The 17,943-nt window shown below is 40.9% G+C and overlaps 1 protein-coding gene across 1 annotated transcript; it reads right to left on the reverse strand.

Annotated features, from left to right (window-relative positions):
- Positions 1 to 330: 330 nt before the first annotated feature.
- Positions 331 to 8,401, reverse strand: LOC139295727 (voltage-dependent calcium channel gamma-4 subunit-like). Its single transcript, XM_070917981.1, has 4 exons — positions 8,179 to 8,401; positions 2,908 to 2,991; positions 1,357 to 1,497; positions 331 to 893 (listed from the first exon to the last, which is right to left on the reverse strand). Exons 1-4 carry the CDS (start codon positions 8,399 to 8,401, stop codon positions 331 to 333), a joined length of 1,011 nt encoding a protein of 336 aa, XP_070774082.1.
- Positions 8,402 to 17,943: the final 9,542 nt, after the last annotated feature.

The following is a 17,943-nucleotide window of genomic DNA, read 5'->3' on the forward strand; positions in this document are numbered from 1 at the left end:
ACAACATGTTTCAGCCTTTCTGTAAGAGAAGAAGTCACAAATAGAGGGTATCACATTTTAGAATGAAACTCTTAAAATATTGCTACAAATTGTCTGCATCCCCTTCAAAAAAAGTTGTTTTGATATCACATTCCCTCCTCCTCCAAATGAAACACAGATTGGCACTTTTCTGTCACAGAGGGACGCAAGGAAAACAATTTTAAGCTCTGACCTTTCAACATCCCTGCAGCCTCAACAGCCCCAGGGAGGAATTGTCCTTTCTCATCAACTGTACAATATCTAATGTGTTCCATCAAGCTTATTGTTTTACACAGCAATACACTCCTGACCTCATACCGGCGTGGTCCTCCTGTTCACTCCATCTTTCAGATCTTTCTGGAAGCAGTTGTGGACTTGTAAAAACCCAGAGTCCCTCTCTGGGCTGTAGGGCCTTGCAGTCCCACTTCCACCCTTCAGAGGGTTCCTACTGAGAGCGTACAGGGATATATCCCCCATGGGCAAACCCATACCCAACCCTCCTCCTCCTCCGCCGCCACTACCTCCACCAATCTTCATCCCCACTGGGGAGGGCTCGCGGGACGGGTCAGTTGACCTCGAGCTGGAGCGTGAGCGCCTTCGTCTGTAGCGGTAGCTTGGGATGCGAGAGTATGGCGAAGAGGAGGAGGTGGTTTTGATGAAGTCGCGTCGGGCTCGGAAGCGCGTCTCTTTGTTTTTCTCGATGTATATGTTGACTGCGAGAACCCCCACCGATTCAGCCACGACGAAGGAGAGGGCGCCGAAGTAAAAAGACCAGCCGTAACTGTAGTGGTTCTTCTTGTCCTCGTCTTTTTTGTCACTGGGATCTCCAGCGTTGCTGGAGATGTAGACGATGATGCCGATGATGTTGCTCAGGCCTGAAGAGAGGAGAGGAGGAGGGACGGAGAGAGAGATGAAGAGAATTAAGAGAGAAGATGAAAGGAAAGCATATGGATGTAAAATGCCTACAGTTTAAGCACATAAATGGAAGATACAGATTACACCACAGGGTGTGTTTTTACCAACGTTTGTTGGTACGTTTTGTCACAGCATCAGGAGGCTGACTCAGTTTGGGTTCAGATGTGCTATGAGTGTGTCAGATATCTATACTTTATTAAACAACAAAAAAATGCACATGTATTGTATTTTTGGTTGACATACAGGAAAAGTTAGGGTAACTTTAAAAGAATGAGACGAAACTTAACACAGACTCCAAACCATCTGTTGTATTGTGTCTGTCTTCTCCCTCTCCTTCTTTCTGTCTGTGGCTCTGCACAGAATCTATTTGTTGTTGCACCAGTTTGTGTGTTTATCTGTAGTGCACTGTCAGTCTCGTCCTACCTGCAGCCACAAACAGGATGCCAGCACTGAGCAGGATGTTGTTCTTGTTGCTGTAGATGCGTCCAACCCCGACACACAGGCCACCCAACATCAGCAGAATGGTGCTGAGGATGGGGAATAGGCTTGATGCACGCACTATACCTGTTCATGCAAGATAGAGAGAGCAGCAAGTGATACATTGATAATGACAATGGTGCCAATAAAATAATGTTAATGGTAGAATTAGCTGTAGTTGTAGAAATGGACTATTCGTCATTCATGATGTCGGTGGATGTCTAAGTGCTGAATGCTCCACTAGGAACAACAGCTATTCGCTAATTTTGCTGCTGTTTGGTAGTGTGTACAATGGTTTTATCAGAGCTTTTTCACTGCAACAGCTGCTGGAAAAGAGCGAAACAGTTAAGTTGAAGGTTGTAAAAACAAAACAATGTACTTAAAGATGCTAAAATGCTCTATAGAGCTGAGGGGAATTGCAGAGCCTGGTGATAATTCTTGGTGGGTTCTTCAATATGAGAAACACCTTTCACATTACATCTGTTGTTAATATAAAAATATGGATTTGAGCAGCTTTAATGATGTCATATTAAAGTTCCCTGTGGAGTTTTTGACCTCAAGTAGTGCATGCAGCTATGAGTGGGTCCACATGTTATTTCTCCACATTGCACCTTTTACTAAGATGCACTGTCCCTCAGCATAAGAATTATGTGTCTAGCAGCAGTTCTTCCAAAAGGATTATAAAACATAGAAAGTTGTTAATATGTGTTTTCTGATCCCTTAAACCCTGTGCGTCAAATTCTTTTTCATAACAAGTATCCCTCTATACGTTCATGGTACTACTCAAGTGCCAATTAATGGCATTTCTGAGTAGCTTAAGCTGTCGTACAATTAACAATATATGGCACGCCTGGCACATGCAGTGACTCTGCTGTATGTGTAGAAATAAAGGGAGTGAAAGAAGAGCAGAAACTGCCTCAGGTTCAACAGATGAATGCCTCCACAGATAAGGCCTGATTAGCAGACGCTCCTGCCTTTCCGCGACACTAACCAAGTGAGAGCAGGATTTAATTTCCATGAGCTTATTGAAATTCATCAATACAGACAACAGCGAAGACGGGAACAGTTGCTTTGGGGCACAGAGCGTCAAACGTGATTTTCAGAGTGAAGCTGATCTGAAACCTCAAGGATAGATTGATTGAACTGTAATAACCTGGACTACCCATACTGTTCACCCATACTGTTCACCCATACTGTTCAGTTTTCAGCGTAGCTGTAGTTACATGTCTTTATCAAACTACCTTGGTCAAATGTGAGATGTGCTCTTACGTGGGTAAAGTCACGTTTTAGACAAGCCCTATTACTCATCAGCACACAACACACTTCATCATCTCCATAGCTCCAATTACTGTCATGACATCAGGCTTTTATGGGGGAGGGATGGAGATGTCATGACACATTAAGTGCCCTTGTGAAAACTCCATCACCACTCAAAGAAAGAAAGAAAGAGGATTAAGGGTTGAAGCGTTTGAAGATGAAGAGGTTGCAGTGACTTACGTAAGATGTACTCTGAGCTGTCTGTATCGTAGTCGTTATCCTCTGGAAAATGATTGATCCGAAAACAGCTTCCTTTGTTGATACCTGCAAAAGAAGCCAGAAGCACACCGAGTGTGAGTGCGGCTGATGGCAGTGACAGCCTGTGCAGGGACAAAATGGAAAATACTGCACCTTTCTAATGGAGCTGGGCATGAGAAGCTCCAATTAAGATAGAAGGTATTAAATTAACTGCATGTTGACCGTCCTCTGAATCACCATAACAATTCATAGAAAACAAAAAGTCTCTTTTTGGTAAAGAACATCTAAAATAGTGCTGAACTGTCTTGTTTTCACCTATAACCATGTCAGAAACCATTTGAGGACAGGCTGCTGTGGATCTGAAGTTCTCAAGCCCTCGGGCACCTTCTATTCAAGCACCCAGTCTCTTCACTGAGAAAATCTTCCCTCCACTTTTAAGAGAATAAAACATTGGAACGTTATGAATATTGAAAGGTTAGACTTTGAATTAAAAGTCTGATGTCTGATTTGGCTGCTGCATCCTGTCATTTCTGCCTTTGTTACTGTGTTAGTTGCTCTGGAGCTTTGCTAGACACCCGTAACACACCTGCAGACGTATCAATAGACGTGCAATCGACTGTATAAAACATGACTAAAAACATAACCTAGACTCATCACAGCTTGGATTCTCTCATACACTCTGCAATAAGCTGTAATACTGTAACAGTAGTCTGAGCTCTTTGTTATTCCTGTAACAGAAGGCATTTTGTCAATAAGTGATGTTAAGATAAGGTCATGCTCCTTCAAAAGGCACAATATGTTAAAAATACTGTACAATTCACAACCATAGAAACTGATTACTTAATCAAATCCATGCCTACTGCGGTTGGTTATGTCTTAATAAATCATAGAAATTCTGAATTGCTGATGTGAGAAAAAGTTCAAATCAGAAGGTTGGAAAAGCCCATTATCAAACATTTCATGTCGACAAATCATGAGACTGCTGATCACTTTCTCCACGCTAAAGTCAGTCCTGGTACAAGTTCTGTCAGATAACTGTATTCAAGAGGAATTCTTTACATACAGGATTTAAGATGTAAGCACTGGTTTGTTTGTTTGTATGATTCACTTTAAAATGAATTCATCAGAAAAACTGAAATTTCTCCTCTCACGTGAAAAAACAATAACAAAAAGTAAGTTTGTAAGTTCAAAGCCATCTATCAAGTTTAAAAGCATTTGGACCAAATGCAATGGACCAGCAAAGTTAAGGAAGACGAAGACTGCAAGCGAGCAAAACTGGATGTAAACAATGCAGAATTTATAATGTATTTTTTACGAGGAAGGACATACACTCAACAAGTTTGTCAGGCTTCGAGGATACACACAATGTGTTAACACTGAATATAAACATCACTGCTCCACAGGGTACCTTTAAAGCCACCGTACTGTATGTAACAGTCTCACTGTTGACATTTAAATGCGCAGTTGCAAATACCGGTAAGAAGCTTTTCAGTTATGTCTGGGATTTTTGAGGGGCACACACTGTTTGCTGTGGTGAGCAGTGTTGTGGCTACAAAAAATCAGTGTGAATATTAGCTGGCTGATTCTTTCTATGTCTGACTGGCTTTCTGCATGCTAGTTAGCATAGCCTCTGGCCTCCTACATGGCATTTTGTGGTAGACAGCTCATCTAGATGAACTACACAATTTGTGGCGGAAATGTTTTATGAGCTAGGAAACACATTTACTGTGTTTGTTTGGCCATAAGGATGCACATAATGTTTGGGTGAGGAGCGCCAAATGTAAACAAAACAGGTGTTGTTGTTTTTATGTTTAACGAGAGTGCTGGGAAAGAGAATGACAGAGAAGCAGAGATAAAGTTATGAAACATCATTAACAGTCCAGAGTCTCAGTCTTCACGGACTCCACTCTCTCAACCTCACTTTTCAGTCTCTTTTAACTCTCATCCTCTGTCCTTGTTTTTTTACAACACTCTTACCACTATCATGTCTCAATTACCCACTATCGTGTCTCAATTACCCACTTCTCTCTCCGCCGTGTTCTAAAATGATTTCATCAACCCTCTCTCAGCTTCTTTTTTAGTTTTTATATACCAAGCACACTCTTTGGGTTGATACAGAAACAGTGTGTAATATGTTCATACAGGGTGTGTGAGTGTATCTCACATGTATTTTATATTTATAAGATCAGTGTTTCAGCATAATTGGATGGTTGGATTGGTTATTTCCTGATTGTGTCATCCAAAAGGTCCAGGAAACAGCAGTGATAGGTGCAGGGTAAAAGACAACAATCAAGATGAAAAAAGTTATTTTGTGAGATCAAACAAAAAGGAAATAATTGTGTTAAGAAATATAAACAGAAGGCCGGCGAGTTAATGATCAGAGGAATGACGGTGAGAAAGATAGAGAGAGGAGAGAGAAAGAGAGTGAGCTCAGTAGGGGAGGTATCTCCCCAGAGCCCATCTGTCTGAGAGACCGGAGCCCATCTTTTATTACTCAGCATAGCTTCACCATGGCAACCTCCCCCCGGCAACCCAGAATCACATTTCTAGCTTCGCTTCTCAGAGGACGCCTTTGACATCTTACTAATGCATTCACCAGGCAACACACACACACACACACACACACACACACACTAACAAAGCCAGGAAACCAGAAAGAAGCCTTTTTGACACAGAGAAGCTCAAACAACCACATGAAGAAAAAGAAAAACTTGGGGAGAGCAAATCAGCGGGATTTGTCCATTTGAAGTCAAATGTATGTTTGAAATATGTCATATCTTTTAGTGCCTCTCCGGCATGTGCAGCAATCAGGGGTGACTTTCTTAAGTGAGAGTTCTTGTTGGATTTCAGCATGACTGGCTGCAGAACAAGACTTCGCTTTCTTTCCTTTAAAACCTCATTTGCTGTCATTGCTCACCTTCAGTGAACCTCCTCCATGTTCTACAACACTCAACACTCATACAGATGTCTGTTTGGCAAGTGTTTTCTTTCTTCATTTCTTCTACAAGGTTAGCCTACGTGCCCCGGGGCTTGCCCATTATTTATGCCACTGATTTAACCTAATATAACTGGTTAGACGCCATCTTGTACTTTGTTCCTGGAAGAGTAAAATGAGTGGAGTAAGCTATGACCCTTATTTAAAAAAACAAAAAAAACAAGTCAATCATAAAGGGAAAATATGCACTAAGAATGACTTTGCATTTGGCAAAAGAGGGTGTAACTTTAGGGGATATATCCCAATTGTTTATATGTTTGTAAGTCACTATGATCTCTAAAGTGCAAGTTTTTGATTGGATGCCATTAACATAAGTCCTTTGGGCTCAGCTGGCATCAGTTGTACATACAGGTGTTAAGTGTGGCAATAGTGCTGATGTGATGTGTGTGTGAGAGAAAGAGCAAGGGAAGGTGTTTAACTTTTAGGTTCAGCTCTGTATGTAACACACATCCCAACAATGTGAGCGTGGAAAGAGAAGATGGTGGAGAAGACGACAGATGTTTAAGAACAGCAAAGCACTCCTCCATCTCACTTCTGCTGATGATGCTCTCAAAGGCTTGAAGCGAGAGAGTGAGATTGGGAACGTGTCTTTTGATTAAATTTACAGGAAAGTCATGAATAGTTATGCATCTTTATATATAAAATCTCAGTAAGAGTACAGTTCAGAGCAAAAGAGCCACACACACCATGTGTGATGCAGCATTCGTCGGCATATGAAACAAACCTCTGGGCTGAAGTGTTGCCTCTTCACCCACAACATTGTTAGATCTCTCTACATGTCTGAGAGATGCTGCCTTAATGCCACATGGAAACATCATGTCATGGTAAACACTACATGGCTTGGGAATTAAAGTAATTTCCTTTGATTTAGTAACTTCAGACAGACAAGTATTCTCTCTTGTGATCAAGAATTAAATGGTGAATGAATGTCCAGTGCCATAAAAAACAGATTTTCCTTATGTTATACTATTATTCTGTGATGCAATTATTGTCAGTGTTCTGATGTGGGAACAATGCAATCACAGTACACAACAAATTGCTGGATTTTTCCTCTCTGCTTGCAACTGAAACATCTGTTTGGCTGCAAAACATGAATGAGCATGCATAAACATGCCGAGGTACCACCTGTAGGCAAGTATGGAAAATCTGAACAACTAAATTCTGCAGAAACCATCACAGATCCCAGTTCATCTTGCAAATGCAAAGAGTTACTTAGTTGGGTTGTTGGTGAAAAGGAACCAAATCATTCAGCGTGGAGCCTTCAGTACCACCAGCAGTGGACAGCGCCACAACAAGCTGTGCTGATGGAGGACGCCACTGGTGACCACTTTCACGGCTCATATGATTGATTTCATTGATTTGGCTTCTCTCCACTGAAGCAGTCAAGCGCAAAAGTGTGCAAGCGTGTCCAAACAATAACGAGCTGCTCGACCAGCTCAGGAAGCCCAGCCCAAAACTCGTCAAGCGTGTGTGTTGGGGGGGGGGGGCGGTGGATGCGCAGCACAACAGCTGAGAAAACGTGGACAGGATTTTATGAAGCAAGTCAGTTTCTTGCTAAAAACGATACTTCTGTCGCTGGAAATTATTTCATCAGTCTAAGCAATTTTATGGAAGTAGTTGCCAAGCAACCGTAGCGAGTTAATGAGAAAATCAGGACGAGTCCTTAAATTATTACAGAGCAGGCGACATTTCTTGCTTGTAACAAAATGTAAAACATAAGAGGAAGCATTAGATTTGGCTCTATGCCGTGATCTGTCCACTGAGCCTCCTTTTTCAGTGACAAACTGCATCATATACAAAGGAAACTGCCTCAAACGTCACATTACGCACGCACAACACCGCCTTTGCGCGCAACAAGCAGCAGTTTCCCTCCAAATTTTCTCATGCAATATAATGCCCACGTCACTTCAGAAGTGATATTTAACGCATTTAACAATACAAATGACTGATAGTTAAGTTTCCATTGTTGGTGCGTCGTCACGCCACACAAACTGGGATATATTTGTTGCGAATGCCCGTGTACTTTTTTCGCACAAACGGACAGCGTTTCGGCTATTTTCACTCGGAGTTCCCAAATTTAAATCCGTTTTATTTCTTATCAATCACGCTGCGCAGATGGTCACCTCCCCACCGTGAAACAAACAATCAGAAAGAGACCAGCTGTTGCTCAGATGCTCACCTGTGCCAGTGAGCACTTGGTATGTAACAAAAAAAAGTTTGAGAAACAAAAGTTACTAACTTATTCGACTTTATTTTACCTTCGATACAGCAGATCCTCCACAGCCCGGAGTGCGTCAGGTCGCCTCTGACTTTCTTGGTTTGCATCTGGGTCTCGTCCGAGGTGGCATTAGTGGCGTTGCAGATGTACGCCCGGGAGTAAAGCCAGTAATCGGTGCCGATGGCGATGGTCATGAGACTGAAGGCGACGAAGGCCCCCACGACGGCCAGCAGAGTCTGAACCCCTCGGTCACACCATGCCATGGCGTCTCATAATGTGTGGAGCCTCCACAGCAGCTTACGCAGACGGCGAGGAGCGCAAGGTGCCCATGAACACGGTCAGAGGAAGCGCTCGCGTCTCGCGGTTTTTCCTCTCATCAAGCCAAGTCTCGACAATTAACTGCTCGTTTAGTGCTCCTCTTCCGCCTGAACTTCACTCGGAGTTCAATCCAAGTTTCCGAGTGTGACACAATCGCAGTTTTCGTTTAATTCCTTTGAGTTATTCCTTTGACTGGACATATCTTCAGTCCTGCTACAGGTGGAAACTTATAACTTACATAAATACTGAAATGCATTCCTTGATGAAGTACAATTTCATGATGAATAAAAACGAAGTTCATGGCATCTATATCGATCACACACGGCAAAGGCTTCTTTACTATTCAATATTAAACTGCACGGTTTAACAAAGGAGGCAGCGTCGTTCATCCAGACCACACCCTCCACGGTTGCAGCCAAGCCAATGGGAGAACGGCGGTGTGAACAGCTGCTGGAAGAAGAAAACAGCAGACCTTCCCTAACAGATACAGTAATGTTAGATAGCAGGAGAACTAAGTGATTTTCTGCTAGGATAAAATAAACGCTCAGGGTTTGCAGTTTGTCGTTCACACACAATTAAAAGGCTAATCAAGCAGGTCTGCTCAATCACGCACAAAAACACATCAAACACATACACACAAACGCACATGCAGTTCAGAAACTGGGTGTCAAATGTTTTCCAAAACATCTAGAAATCAAGCAAAGGATAAAAACACCACCCCTGACAGCAGAGCGGAGATTAGAGAGATTTGATGTGGGGCCGAACTACTGTAGCAGCAACTTTAAGGAAGTTGAAAGCATCACCACTGATGAAATATTTCTTTAAAAACATCCATCAAAACCACTTTGAAGTAGAAGCAGTCTGCTTCGCAAAAGATCACCCAGCTCATAAACATAGAAAAGTAAGACATAAATCTTTGCCACGACCAGATTTCATGTCCCTAAATGAATGCAGTCTTATACAGTCTACGTCAGGGCCAGGCCTGGCACGTTAAGCCCTGGGCTGTTTGCAGTCGGGGGTCTTTTTCTGGAGAGCGATCTTCTTTTTCACACTGACACAGCGAGAGAGAGGCTACCAGAGAGGGCCTGCGGGGTTTGGCCGGGGCTGCCGCTGTTTGTTCTGTCTCATCTCTTGGACTGGGAGCCTCATCCAAAGATCCCAGGGTCTGAGTCACTTCCTGGTCCCTGCAAGGAGATCAGAAAGAGTGCAAAGAGTCTTTGTCAGGGTCTGAATGTGTGTGTGTGTGTGTGTTTGTGTGTGTGTGTACAGAGAGAGAGACTGGAAATAGGATAGGATAGTGAGGATTAGGAGATAAAGTGAGGAGAGAGAGGTGGAGGAAGGGATGGGAGGAATGGTGACATGAGAATATGATATTGAGATAGGACAAAAAAGGAGCATACAGAGGAGGACACGGAAAGGAGCTCAGTAGTTTCACATTTTACTTATTTAGGAAAGCAAGTGACAAGAATGTATTCGTGCCACATTTCTGGCTGTGATGCAGCAGAGTGGGCGTAGCTCTCAATTTGTGGATCGTCCACTGCACTTCAGTCATATTAACAAAGGGGGGAGAGTAGGGGGAGTCACAGCCGGTGAGCAGACAGAGGCCGAGAGATGTGATATAAGGACTTAGAAAACTCCCACGATCATCTTGTCGGTCTTGTATGGCCCAATATCACATACATTGTCACAATGGGCTTGGCTCTACAGGCCCACAGCAGCAACAGTTCTTGACTCAGCCCTAACTCTGCACAAGTGTATCACCCTTTAAGAAGTCAAAACTACAATTTACCAAAGATCAAGAGAAAATGTGTGAGAAAAGATGCAAAAGATAGCAGTAAGATTGGAAAAAGATGTTGGACTCTACATGAGACATCTCTCGTGGCACCTGAAAAACTCCCCTTAGAGCAAACTACAAATCCCTATTAGGTGGATCCTGGTTTTCCAGTCACACGGTCCCACTTCATGTCAGTCAGTGCGTCTGTGTCTCTTCCCTTCAAATGCTGCATGTAGTTTGGCTTTCAAGTGTATTGTCCTTGGGCTATTTTTTGCATCCTGACAAGATGTGTCTGAGTGCTGCTCAGTAAAAAAAAAATGCTGGCTTTTCAGCTAGCTTGTGTAAAGTGGCTGTGGTAATGGGAGGACACAGGGGCCACTGATAATGAGTTTAATTCTCATCATCACCATGTTCCCAAGTTCTTTTCAACTTCACTTTCTTCCTCTCTCCACTTTCCAGCTCCTCCAATTGTCCCTGCTTAACTTGAGAGAGTGCTTTGGCGCAGCTTGCCATTTCACTCTGGTAATTGACGTCTCCTCGGCCAGCTTCCTTGTTTCTCATGGTGTTTTCTTCTTCCATGCAGGTTTTGGCCTGTGCCAAGAGCGACTCCTCCACGACCTTGCCTCACAAATATGCTGCTTTAAGTGTTGATAGTGTTTCTTTGCGGTTTCTTTTTCTCTTGTTTTCCACCCAGTTTGAGAAGCTACCACAGTCTGGCTTATCCAGTGAAAGAGATTAATGCTGCGTGGCTGCCTGGTGTACAGCATTAGTGAATGTGCCAATGTGCCATTTAGATTTAGAATTGGCTATTTAGATAGGAAATTGGGGGCAGTTGGTTATTTCTTTTGAAACAATTTTGTCAAAATTCAGGCTGATTCTAGCAAAATTGTAGGGTGAAGGAGGAAGCCTTTGGATATTGTTTCTTTTGAAAAACAAATGAGAGAAACAGGGACAAAGTAAGATAGGGAAGAAATATCAACAGAGGTAAGTAGAGAGGAAACATTCAAACTTTGGATGTGCAAAGGAGATATACGAGCTGAGACATGGTGGCAAAAGTCTCAGCTGGTATGATGACTGTAGTCAGCAACAAATATTAATATTATATAATATATTAATATGAATCTTCCTTTCCTTTAAACATGAACATGATTTGTGCACCACAAGTCGCTCAGTTTACAGTTCATTCAGTCGAGGATCATACAGTAGTAATTGTTAATAGAAGACTAGAGAAGTACTGAGCAGCTCAAAGGTGTGAATGTCTTTAACTACATTCATGCTCATTTTACTTTTTCCTAGATGAGTGACAGTTACAAATAATGAACAACACCTATATCCCCGTTCTCTTGCTTGTCTTGTAGTGTTGTTCAGGGAAGCTGCCTGCTGCAGACACCAGTGTAATGTAGTGTGCGCAGACAGCGCCTTGAGCAGAATAGTGAGTTAAAGAGCATATGATATTGGGCTTAAAGAAAGCAAACACAGACTCAGCCCTGAGGCTTCCAGAGGCTTGCTATGCTATGACAAGCTGTAGTTTACACCAGCAAATCTTTCTGTTTTTTTCCATTTCTTACATTAATATTAAGGATACACAGACACATATAGCTTTAAAGGAAAAATCCAGTTTATTGCAACCACTTATCTTAATAACTTCAGCCATCATTTCTCTCAGTTGTGATAACACTGTAGACAAATAATTGCTGCGATCTGGGAACATGCTAAGATAAAGTCAGAAAGGACAAGAAATGAACAGTCAGATGATCTGACAGTCTGTAAACAAGCCAAAAGTTAAGCCCTTTCTGACTTCTTTTTTCAGCCATGTCACCATGATCCCAGATCTCAGCCATTAACTCGGTCACTGATAGGAACAATGGCCCAAACTTGGACAATAAGACCCAAGTTGTAATAAACCAGAATTTCCCCAAACTAGAGACAAGGAGAGGGAGACAACAGGCCTTTTTGAATGCAGAGATGCATGTGAGCTCCAATGTCACACCAAATGAAACAAGCTGGCACAGGAAGGGAGGGGGGGCACAGACTTTTCAGTTTTCTAATTTTCTTTCCCGTTTAGCACAGAGTGGTATCGGCACCAAGGCATTCAGCCTCTTGGTGGTTTCACAGCCATCAGTGTGGACCATCTGTCCCTTGTGCCCGCCGACTTCCCAAAGTCCTGCATGTTTAGGTCAGTGGCTGCGAGCAGCCACTATTGTGGGTGGTTTTGAGACTTTGAAAAGCAGTGCATATTGGAGGGCTGATCTTCAAAGGCTTCACATCTTCAAGTCCCTTGAGTCCAATCAGGCTTTGAGTCTACATCACTGATTAAAAGCAGGGAGTTCTCTCTGATTCTGTCAGGAAGCCAAGCTGTTATATCCCCAAATAAAGTTGCTTTTTTGGTAATTGATTTTCCAATTATCTTTTGGTATTTTTCTACTTAAAAAAGGTAAAAATAAATAAATAAATAAATAAAACAAGCAAGCAAATTAATTCATTTCATTAATTAGTAATGAGTCTGGGTTTAATAGGTAACTCAGACTTAAAGATGAGATTTAAAAGCAATTGCTTATTGGCAGGAATGCTCAAATGTGTTTCCCTCTTGATCTCGCCTCTCTGCTCTGAACAAAGTGCAGCAGTGAGAAGCACTCTATGGGCTGTTAGTGTGTGTTCGGTTGGAAAAGTCTTTGTTAGAGTGCATGAGGTGCTGACCACAAACCGCAACATCCACAACTCGACTCCGGCGGGGGAACCTTTGTTGCATGTAATTTCCCATCACTCTCTCCCCAGATTTTCTGTCATTTCTCTACAGTCCATTCTCAAATAAAGGCACAAACGGGCCAAAATGTGCCTTGAAAAAGAAAGAAAAGTCTTTATTTCTGACTAGAAGATCCCTTTTCTCCACTCCAGTGCATTACCTAAATTAAACTGCCGCAGCAACTAACAGGGCAGATGCTTTATTGTCATTATCATCATCATCATACACATGCAAACACACACACCTCATCATACCACCATCATAATCATCACCAAAGCACATGCATTTCTGTGAGTCCGTCATTTGAACATGTATTCTCAGCTACAGTGTTCATCCTAAATTTTACACAGCTTCAAAATTAAAGCTGCAAAACCACTTCTGTCTGTCTAATTTCACCCCTGTGCCTTTTTGTGTTCTTTCTCCTCTACTTTTTAAATCTTGTCACACTGTCTAAACTAATATAAGTATATAATAATACTATTTATATATCGTTCATTTTATTGTAGTAATGGGGTTGGACTAACTAGCATGTTAATGCAATTCACTAACAACACTATCACAAAATATGGCCTCAAAAATGAGTATGAAATAGAAACCACTCTGACACAGCATTAACAAAAACTATATTGTTATCAGGCTGTTTAGGCTTGTAGAGATTGTACAGATTATTATCATTATTTTTCTCTTATGTTATTTTGTCCACCCTGTAGCAACTTTTTCGTTTGTTCTGGTGTGCTGTAAATTATATAAAGAAACAATTCAATTATTCAGTAATTGTTCAGCAATTTCTGTTGTTTGTGTTTTAATTAAAAATGCTATCTAAATAGATATATTTTGATATTTTTCCTCCTTGTACAATAACTTATATTTTGTTAAAACTTTAAAGATCTTAAGTTTGTTCTGGCCCCCGAAGAGTACAGTTGGAGTGAAACAAATTCTTCATAAAAATGTCTAATCAGTCGCGTTAGTGTAGTATAAGATACACACACACACGCACACACACACACAGGCCTACAGTGTCATCAGATCATGTCAAATCAAATGTAGTAATGAATCCCTCTCAACAAAGCAAACAGAGAAGCAATGACCTCTTCATTGTACAAATGAAATCCAGCAGGAAACATTAAAAAGCCACTGTCACCATTAATGAGACTGACAAACACCCAGACTTGTCCTTCAGGCATCCCATATCCCATCCAATGAAGATGAACTAGATGGAGAAAGGAGGATGAGAAGATGCAGGAATACTGAAGAGGCGGGATGGGGCGATAAAGAGAGAAATGCCATTAAAGGAGTGTGTGTGTGTGTGTGTGTGTGTGTGAGAGAGAGAGAGAGAGAGAGAGAGAGAGAGAGAGAGAGAGAGAGAGAGAGAGAGAGAGATGGACAACTGATACATTATTCATGAGCTTCCTTCCCTGGTCCTGTTAGGATGGACTCATGGGAGTTAGTGCTGTATGTTCAGATCATCATGGCATTAAAACATTCCTATGATTTACCGAGACTTTTTTTTTCACAAATTGAATTTATTCAGTTTTATAGAGTGTGTGAATGCATTAGTTATACAATAAAAGTGTATTTCAGCATTTATTTAGCATTACTTCTGGCCCAGACTTCCAGGTCGGCAGATTCAGCTAAAAAATAAGCCTTTGAGACTGAATATGAGACTATAATAAATCATCATGTAATAAATATTGAATAGATATAAATGGAGTGGGTGAAAAAATATACATGTAAATGAATATGCGATTAATGGTTCCACAGAGGACTAATGCATTCATATTGATATTTGTATGGGGACAATGTCACACCAAACTGCCTTCAGCAATCTGGCAATTTAATGTGGCCTTTACTTTTGGTAAAAACTCACAACCCTTAAAATACAAGTCAAGGCCATTTCAGTTCCACATAAGATCTGCCAGTCAGCACACACACTGGAGTAAAATACCAACTGTGACAATTGATTGTCCTGTTTTTCTCACAGGCTTCCTCCACCAAAATATGCTGCTGTAAGTAGAACCAAGCAGTGTGAACCACCTCTACTAACTCAAACTGTAGTTTAAAGTTTTAAAAAAGTGGATCATCATCATCATCATCATCATCATCATCATCATCATCACTCAGTTTACCAAAGACATGTGTGACTTTTTCATGCACCAGTGGGACACTTTTCATTTCAGCGCTCCTCCTTTCTTATCTCAATCATATTTCAGTGTTTCTACACGCAAATGTTAGTGTGTCACCTAGAACAACTAGAATAACATGGGGCATAAAAATAAACACTCATATTCATCCACATAAACGTCACAAAACCAAAACCAGGTGGAGGATCAAAAATGGTGCCAAAGTGCCCTGAAGCTGGCCTATTAATTGAGCATAATAAGTATGATGATGAGAGCAAATATTGTTTATTAGCTTGCGTATCTCTTTTTCTTTCCATGACATTGTGCAGAGGGACTTCTAGGAGATCACAATGCCCTCTGGGTAAGATGTGGCAGTGAAGTGAAGTGCAGCTTCCTCTTTCAGCCATGAAGGGTCAATCTCACAAAAGTCCCCTGAGTTTTAAGAATATTGAAACAACACTTAAGACGGATTAGCCAGGGCACTTTAAACCACTGTTGGAATACCCTGAAGGCCTTTTCTGACCCGGTGCCATTTTTGCATTTCACATATCTTTGAAAATGATATTGTCAGTCTTTAAATAGAGCATCTGCATAACTGTTTGTTACAACGTTACCTCGTGTTTACTTTTATTTGCTTTACTATATAAGTACAGTGTGTACTATAGTCTCATTAGAGGAGACAAGCATTTCAAACTGACTTTGCAACAACGCAGAAAGATTATATTAAACAAATTATAAGATATATTACAAGAATCTAGAATCACCAGACTCTCTACTTTTAGTTAAAAAGAAACTATTTTTAAATCCATTCCCACTGCAAGTACATTTTGAAAGGCCTTGAACATGAAGCAAGGGTTTGTGTTGAGTAAACCTGAGTGTGCTGCATAAGCAAATTACAGTGTCTTAGGTTGGAAAAGGGTGGACTACCTTTTCATGTGTATTTTAATTTAATTTGTCCACAATTAAAAAGATCTGACTGAAATGTCAGAGTTGTCTTTTACTTTACGGTTTAACCACTCATACTTGAGGAAATCCGCCACATTCTCTCACTCGCTTTTCAGTCAGAAAGCAGATTCCCTAATGAACCTTTTACTTCAGGTGGTAAACAGTCAGCACTTTACAGTTAAAATGCTAAAAGAAAATTGCATTAAATCAAATCATTTGGAATCACTCCCACTCTGAAAATGACTTTGACTCTGCATCTCTTACTTTACATGGAGCACCAGTGTATGAAAAAGTTTGGGGGATAAAGATTTCTTCTTCCTGGTAATAAAGACAATGAGAGGCTTCTGAAGTTTTACACTGTGACTCAACACTGATTACTCATGGGAAGCTGAGTGCCTCTGAAGAAATGACACTAGATGGAGCTGTTGTCAAAAGATACTGTGCCACCTCTGATCAGCAACAGTCTGTTTCTGAAGAAAGACAGAGGAACTTGTCCACTTGGGATTTGAAAGAAATAAGAAATAATCAAATTATTTACTTTATTCCCTAATAGTACAGCAGAACATGGACAGTTAAGAGTTTAAATTCAAGAGTGTACCACTAAATGTGCAATAATTACCACCAACAGTGACAAACACATGGTTTCATTGTTGGGGATAGTCAGTTTGGGAACATGCCAGCTCATCTGGTCAATAGATGAAACTGCTCGTTCAGTTTGTGGGCACATCAGTACACGAGGCAGATTAGCTGTTTCCCTCCCACTGATAGCGCCATTACGTCTCATCCACCCAGATGGATGAGTGCCAGCTCTCACAGTCAGAGCAGCGCTGGGTTCACACTGGCACTGTGTCTAACTCTCTGTGGCAGAGATCTGAGCTCATCACTGTTTGAGGGGAGAGCCATGTTAATGTGGTTTGATAACCCCAGAGAGAATTGACTCTTGTAAAGTGTAGCCTCAGATTACTGTGGGGGAAGAAATGTGACATTACATGATTTCCTTAAAACAGGTTTTGGAAAAATCACATAGTTGCGTGACCAAACTCTCAAAAATGAGAAGAATGTGATTAATAGTTAATGTTATTGTGTGTTATTCTGCAGTATTTCATTGACATACATTTCTGCTCTGTCTCAACAGAGGATGACATCGTGCTACACATTGACCATAACTCGTAGTTTACTGAGATAGTTTTTATATATGACTTTAACTATTTTCAGTTTAACATGATACATGTGTTACATCTAATGACACAGTAATGTTTTCACTGCCCCAGTAGCAATGACAAGCTCAAGTATCTGCCGTCTCAGGTCTGTTTACTGTCTTGACTGAGTAACAGCAACCCTACAATGTAGGCCCGGCCTACATAACTAATCTTTATACAATTATTTAAGAATGTTCTGATGTTTTAGAGGTGGCTTTTACAATGTTACTTTTACCTTGTGAGCACTCGCTAAAGGGCTTTGTTACTGTGATACAAATATATATATAATGATTTTCATTCATAGAACCGTGAAAAAATAGTAATTAATATCAATACAGGTCATCCTTCATTTAGCTCTATGACACATGCACAATAAATATGAATAGCCTCCTGTATAAGACATTTCAGGGACATAAGCATTTATAAAAGAAACAAGCGTAATGTTTATCAAATCCCATTAAATTTTATTTTATATAGTATACTTATTCCATTGCACATTTAACATCATGAAAGTGACTCTGATTGTAAAAATACACAGATATTGACATTTCATGTCCGACAATGACACCATTTGAATACTTTAGTAATGTAAGTATAATATTATGCAAAAGCTCACATTTTCAATGTGATAGCAGCTGTCACATATACTGCAGATGAATCTACCCAACAACAAAAACAACCATATTTTTTACATGTACTGCCGTCT

This window comes from Enoplosus armatus, chromosome 2 (assembly GCF_043641665.1).
Source record: "Enoplosus armatus isolate fEnoArm2 chromosome 2, fEnoArm2.hap1, whole genome shotgun sequence".
NCBI classification, from domain to species: Eukaryota; Metazoa; Chordata; class Actinopteri; order Centrarchiformes; family Enoplosidae; genus Enoplosus; species Enoplosus armatus.

Bases quoted from the DNA above. Each gene is read 5' to 3' on its own strand.
- LOC139295727 (XM_070917981.1), bottom strand. From the start codon at position 8,401: ATGGCATGGTGTGACCGAGGGGTTCAGACTCTGCTGGCCGTCGTGGGG. The intron at 2,992-8,178 runs GTAAAATAAAGT...CTTCTTTTGCAG, and splicing joins GAGGATCTGCTGTATCGAAG to GTATCAACAAAGGAAGCTGT. The intron at 1,498-2,907 runs GTAAGTCACTGC...TTGCATGAACAG, and splicing joins CAGCTCAGAGTACATCTTAC to GTATAGTGCGTGCATCAAGC.